We start from the raw sequence: 7286 nt of genomic DNA on the forward strand, positions 1-7286 counted from the left end.
GGGAAGATGAAGTTTCCAAAGGCAAAGTTGTTCTCCCCATCTGTTACAGGAACCAAACCTTTAAAATCATAATTTTTAATCTGGCAGCAATTAAATTTTATTTTTTTAAATTATTTCTTTTTGATGCAAGACTTATGTCTCTTTTTCAGAGCTAGAGCTCTGGTAGCTTTACTTAGCAGAGCACTTTTTGTTGCCTCATGACATTGTAGAAGACTTGGGTGTGTTGTACAGTTCTAAAGTTATTCTGATTTGCTCCATCCTGTGCTTAATATTGCAGCTGTCCCCAAGAGCACAGCTATCATCAGACCATTAATTTCATTGCTACACCTTCAAGGTGTTTTCTTTCACCCTCTGGCTAACTTGCCTTCCTTGAGTTGGCTGGTCTTTGAGTAACCTGCTGGCATAAGTGGTGGTCGAGGACAGGGTTTTGCCTGCTTGTGTAATGAATTGTGCTCATGTCAATGTAGGAAACTTTCATAGCCAGTTTGGGGTTTTGGGTTTTTTGTTTGTTTGTTTGTTTGTTTTTCTTTTTTGGCTTTCAGGATCAATTTTACTTTCAGTATCTTCTGATTGATCCTGAAAGGATTTGGCAGAGCAGGGGAGGTCTGACCCACAAAGTGGTCATTCTGGGATTCAAAAACCACTGCTTGGGAGAAACATGCAGTCGTTCAAATCACCTAGTTGAAAATTTTGGTTTGGCTGCTTGTTGATGTAGAGATGCTGCCCTTCGACTGTACTGAAAGAAGGCTATGTTGCTCATCAATAACTGAAGGCACAATTAGTCTGCAGGATATCTTTGAAGAGTGTTACATTGTATACATTGCTTCCAATTCAGCTGCTGCAAAGAATTGGAGAAAAATTAGCAAGAAACAAACGCTTGTGAGTAGAAATATGGTCGTGGTTACAAACACTTGCTTTACGCACATGCTTACATGCCAAAGCAGTATCAAAATTAGGATTTGCTTGCACACAGATGATTTTTTCTAGAAATATCTTCAACATGAATAGTGTTATTGATACTGGTAAAAATGTTGATATTTAAAACATTGAATTAGAATTTTCATACTTTTTTAGAAAGAGAGAAGTGGTACTGGGCAAAATTTTTTAATTTCTTTTTTTTTTTTTCTCTAGGAGCACATGATCCTTTGCAGATTTGCAGATCAGACAGCTGTTCAGCTTCCACCTGAACGCAGGCTAATTGGTATGAATTTCTGCAGCTGTTGTATAACCTATCTCAGTAATGAAATCACCTTGCTATGTAAAGGAAGTAGTATTTTTATGAACAGGGCATTAAGTTGCTGTCTTCATGTAACACTTGAAAAATCTGAGTTTCTTCACATTTCACTTCTTGCTGTTCTGAACTATGGTGTAGAAACTTCTCCCAGAATTATCAATATGAGAGAGAGAATTTACATTTCACTGATATTTTTTTTTGTTGTTGCTTGATCTATTTTCCTCCCAACATTCTCTACAAAGAATGAAGTCTTTGTAAAGTTCACTAAATTCCTGTTGCTAGTTTAACTTTCATTAAAACACAGCCTATTCGTAGAAGTGATTTTTGGTGTGCCCCCTTTGTCCTGCTTGTAATCACTGGCACTAACTCTTGTAGAAGGACAAACATCTAATGCTGCACCTGGAAACAGTAACAGAGGCTGAGCTAGCTTTGGCTTAAGAGTCAGGCTTAAGAGCATACAAGCCTATTTGCCCCTTCTCCCCATTATTAGGATTGTTGTTATAATTTTAGAAAAAAACCCAAACAAACCATAAGGTTTTGAGGTATTTTTGAAGTTTTGGGTTCTTTTACTAGTGAATAATATTTACAATCTGAAGACTTTGCCACAAACACAGTTTTGCTTTACCCCTTGCCTGGGGTACCAGCCTTCTCATTGCATGTAACCTATGACATAGTTACAGCAGTGTATGACTCAGTTTTTGCCTTTTGGTAAACAGTTCTGTTTCAAGTTTGGATTTTATTGCCATTCTGAGTAAAAGCAGCTGCCTTCTGTTGGGTTGTTTCTGTGCAATTAACAGCAGAAGTAAGTTGGTCCCTGAGATTTTAGTTTCTTGTTCAGGTGTCAATGATTTCTGGGGAAAACAAATGCAAGCAGCTATCCTTAGGATAGCAGGAATTTCATTACTCTATGCATAACATTTCAAGTGTTTGGAATAAGCAAAGCCATTTCCTCATTATGTGCAATATTCTAGCATTCTTTGACTAACAGAAGTGTATAATGTGCTCCTGTGTTTTGATGGAGGCTATAAACCAGTTTCCAAGTCAGAAAAGACAGAAGGGACTGGAAACTCTGAGGGTATAACTGTGCATTCTTGGCTTACAAGTAACACTTAGGATGTTAAAATTAGCTAATACCCATATTTTTAAAAAGCTTTATCTGAAGAATTCAAAGTACTTCCTGTACTCACTGCACAAAAAGAAAACGATACAGATTCTGAAATAACTATTCTATAATAAATTTGTTGGCTCTTTTGTTATCCTCACAGTATTTTGAAAAAAAAAAAAAAAAAACGGAAACCCAAAACACCCGTGTTCAGTTACCCGTCTAGCTCTCCACATTGTCTCCTGTTTCCTGCCAGGTGAATTGAAAATTGGAAAGGAACCAAGAAAATGTTTCTGAAAGATTGTAACTTTTATCTGTTCTGTCTCTCAAACTGCAATGTTTTCTTCGCAAATTTAACTTTCATGTGCTTTGCTCTGGTGAAAACCCAAATATAAATTTTATTCCTCTCCCTTCCCCTACACGATTGTTAAAGAATTCTATTTTTTTCTTTTAAGTTCCATGAAATAATAATCTGTTTCAGTGAAGATCATTCCCATTTCAGTGTTCTGTTTCAGCTTTGAAATGGGTTTTATGAGACTCTTGTTGGGATACTTTTAAGTTTTGCTTGCAAATAATTGAAGGTTGAATCAGATCAGTGTTACAGCCAGTGTGAGATTTTGTTTGTTTGTTTGTTGTTATTTAATTTTGTGCAGTGTGTGATCAGGGCTTGAGAAAACTCTGGATTTCATTAAATGAAAATATTCCTGAACAGGTGAAGATTTTTTTTTTTCTTTTCTAGTGTAAATAGTGGCAAAATTACTTGTTCTTCTGCTTTTTGAATATTTTAGGATTGTATCCTAAACTGTATTTTAGCAATTATCCTTGAGTTTATGTAACTTCAGTGAAATGAGAAATCATTTTGTTTCATTGCCTGTGAGGCCCTGAAGTGCTGAAGTACAGCATTCTGTCTGCGACTGTCATGGCTGAAACACCTCATTTGTCCCAGGATTTATCACCAGCTTCTGCTGTATTTGTGAACATGGAAATACCCAGTTGAACCCAGTGATCCTACATGCAGCAGTTCCCTCTTGAAGGAACAAAATTGTTTCCCATTTTTACTGGACATGTGTGTTCTATCCACTACATGCAGCAGTGGAACCTGAGTGCAGACATACTGAATAGTGTCATGGGCATTGCTACAGCCCACCTTATGTATTTTCTCTGATCACAGAACTGTTCCATATTTTTCACAGTTTTACTGGGAACACCTGGGGAACCAGGCTTTGGTTGTGGTAATCCCAACTGGCCCTCAGTGTGCACACTTTGAATACTAATGATGCTGCAGTCAGTGGCAGGAGTGTGTACATGCCATTTTGTTCAACCAGCCATGGAAGGTGATGTTCTTGGAAACCACAAATGTAGGAGAATAGTGTCTCAAGAAGTAAATTATGGGCATCATAAACTGATGAGTTCTCCCTGCAACATAGAGGGTGGAAAGTTCTTTTTCAGGCCTAACCTTATTATCGTGTCTCTAAATTGTCCTCTACCCAATCACTACCCTTCTCAAATTCCAAACCACAAACAGAACAGTCCAAATTTCATAATGCTGGTGAAAGCAAAGTAGTGAATTTCTTTTCTAACTTAAATGATTAGGCTGAAGAGAAGATGTTTCTGCCTGTTGGCTTACTGGGAAAGACGGAATAGATTGGACTGAGTACTATATTAAAGTATAACTTACATCAGCTGTTCTGAAATACAAGGATACTGGGGGGCATGTTTGTCCTACCTATCCAAAACTTCTACAGGTACCTAACAGACGCATAGCAGGGCTTGTAATGTTAGAGATGAGTACCACAGTGTCTTGCATCTGGGAAGGAACAATCCTGTGTACCAGTATAGGTTGAGGACTGACCTGTTGGAGAGCAGTGCACAGGAGAGTGACTTGGGGGTCAAGGTGGCCAGAAGGATGACCGTGAGCCAGCAGTGTGCCTTTGTGGCCAAGAAGGCCAATGGTGTCCTGGGGTGTATTAGAAGAAGTGTAGTTACTAGGTCAAGAGAGGTTCTCACCCCTTAGTTCAAGAAGGACCTCAGGAAACTGCTTGAAAGAGACCAACACAGAGCCACAAAGATGATTAAGGGAGTGAAACATCTCCCTTATGAGGAAAGGCTGAGGGAGCTGGTGCTATTTTGTTTGGCAAAGAGAAGACTGAGAGATGACCTCATTAATGTGAAGGGCAAGTGTCAGGAGGACAGAGCCAGGCTCTACTCAGTGATGTGCAATGATAGGACAAGGGGCAATGGTTTCAAGCTGAAACATAGGAGGTTCCACATGATCATAAGGAAAAACTTCACTGTGAGGGTGACAGAATGCTGGAACAGGCTGCCCAGAGAGGTAGTGGAGTTTCCTTCTTTGGAGACATTCAAAACCTGCCTGGACACGTTCCAGTGTGACCTGTTCTGGGTGGTCCTCTTCTGCCATGGGGGGTTTGGACTTGAAAAATCTTTCAAGGTCCCTTCCAACCCCTAACATTCTGTGACTCTCTGAGGCTCTCACGTTCTGTATATATTTATGGGGAAAGAGGTAGGCAGTTCCAGAGGGTGGTTTGGAATGCCAGTCTTGTATCCTGATGGTAATTAGAATGAGTACTACTGACTCTTCACCTCAGACCCCAGATATATTTAATTGTATGGTCCTGTCAGGAACAGGAAAAGAGGTTGGGTCATTGGCTTCAAGACTGAAGCAGGATTGTTCCTTGTTCGTGACTTGACTCTATGTGACTATTAGTGATAAAACATTTCAGGGAAGTGCTAAATCTTTTTTGCAAGAGTTTCAAATTGCTGAAAATATCATCTGATAAATCAGTTTTGTATTCCAGAAGATAATAATCAATTATAATGAGTAAATATGTAGTGAAAAATGACCCCATAATCTTGGCATGGTTGTGTCATAGTACAAACATCTTTGCAGAAAAAAAGTTTAATTTCTTTCCTCTTCTTTTTTTTTCTGCAGGTAAATCTGAGCTAAGATTAGTTTTCATTTGTAATTTAGTGTTTCTGTTTGTAAGCAGTTACATTCGTATGTTTCAATTATGTTGTATCACTGGTATTTTTAGTGTTTTACTGATATTCAATAATAGATTTTCAGATTTTAGATTGAAGTACAGGAGGAAAATAATTATGGTAGTAAAGGGAGTAGAAGTTTGGCAATTCAGAGAGCTAAGGGGTAAATTGGGCATTACTTTTATCTCTGTGTTTTTTATATTAATGCATGGATTTTTCTCTAAGTTTTGAGAGTATTTAAAACTAGTTGTCTTATCTCTCTCCATATATATAAAGAGTTAATAATCCTTCTCCAAGTCCTTGCTAAATGAGGGTTGCAAGGTACAAATATGACTTAGAAGTATTAATGACTGTCTAGTTGAAATAAAATAGATTAAGATAGTTTAAGTAGATTTGGGACTTATTTTTCAGATGACTTACTGATGTGTTTTCCTAACACTGCATATTGGAATGCACATTTCTGATAATGTTTCTGTGTTTTTAAAGTTTCCATTCTCTCCTTTGCTCTCATTTTAGGAAAGCAGTGTATGGGGATTGTGGATCTGGATCGTGCATGGGCTGCAGAAGAGCATAACTACTCTGTCCAAGTTGTATCTATGGAGCCAGAGAGTTGTTCTCCAAAGAACAATATGTTTGTGGGCATCGCTGCTTAGAGTGTGAAACTTGCACTTGATTTGAAGTTGAACATAAATCTTAAGTGCGTAACGACATCCAGGAGATAGAAGCATAGCTGGGAAGCAGACATTGCACATCTTGAACCCATTGGGTTCAGAAAAGGAAGCAGCACACGAAGTCTTAGAAAATTAACTGCATGCAGACCATCACAAATCGTACTTGTGCCGTTAAGCAACTTTTGGTTCTCTTACTGAGAAGTTTCTGGATCTAATGACTCTTCATGGAATCATAGCCATCTGTAAAGGTTTAGGAGAAAAAGCTGGCCTTATTGAAGGGAAGGTGATTTCCTTTGGAGTAAAGTTGTCTTGGGTGCTTCAAAATTGCATTCGTGGTCAAAACTTCATTTGTGTTTGTAAGTAGAGCAGTGATCAGCCAATAACGCAGATCGCTAGAGGAACAGAAAAGGTCAGATTTATAGTGTCAGCGAGGAAGACTGTGCAACAGCTGATGGCTTGACTTTGCTGAAGAATCCCATGCTGCTATAAGATTATTTTTAATAAACGTTCATCAGAACAACTTGGGCATCGTTCTACTATCAAAAAAATACCTATTTCAATTTACCAATCTTTTAAAAATTACCTTTAAAAATTATCTTTAAATATTACACAAGGATTCTGTAACCAGGCATTTAGTTAAAGAAAACAAACTCATGAATATCAATTGACCAAATAATGGCAGCTAGTGATGATGTCAGTGAATGAATACTTCACTGTGATACCTCTGCTACTTGAAGTGTATTGCTTCTTGTTCTTAAGAAACCTGATGTCTTATGTACATAATCTTCATTGGTTTATTAATCAGGTTAAAATTTGAACAAAGTTGCAGTTGTGGAACCATTTGCAAAGATTGACCACAGTCATCTGTGAAAAAGAAGAGGAAAATAAGCCTGCTTCCATGCTCTGATTCACAGGCAGTTTTCTGCCCTAATTTTAAAATAGCTCCTAATGAATTTTTCACTGCATATTTATGGGTTTGATATCTTTCTGAATTCTGCTGTTAATTAAATTAAATATATTTGAAGTTTGGTCAGTGTGAACACACCATCAGTGCATGCAGCAAACAGAATTACGAACAGTAGTAATTCAATAGAAATACAAACAGTAGATAGTGGAGGGGAAAAAAAAACATCCTGAAATTCTTTATCCTTCATGGAACCTACCCTGCTAAAAGATCCAAATCCTCTTTTTTTTTTTTTTTTCTTTTTCTCCAACATGAATACTGAAGAAATGTGAACAAGTAGGTGTGAAGTCATACCTTCAGCATGAGTTACTTAGT

General features: G+C 37.8%; 1 protein-coding gene across 1 annotated transcript in view; it reads left to right on the top strand.

The window, feature by feature from the left end:
- GSTCD (glutathione S-transferase C-terminal domain containing) overlaps positions 1-5989 on the top strand; it is a 55169-nt gene extending 49180 nt beyond the window's left edge. The window contains exons 10-11 of the mRNA XM_054382965.1: positions 1132-1201; positions 5853-5989. Coding sequence (XP_054238940.1) covers positions 1132-1201; positions 5853-5989 — 207 coding nt within the window. The remainder of the gene's footprint in view (positions 1-1131; positions 1202-5852) is intronic.
- Positions 5990-7286: the final 1297 nt, after the last annotated feature.

This window comes from Indicator indicator, chromosome 8, assembly GCF_027791375.1.
Source record: "Indicator indicator isolate 239-I01 chromosome 8, UM_Iind_1.1, whole genome shotgun sequence".
NCBI classification, from domain to species: Eukaryota; Metazoa; Chordata; class Aves; order Piciformes; family Indicatoridae; genus Indicator; species Indicator indicator.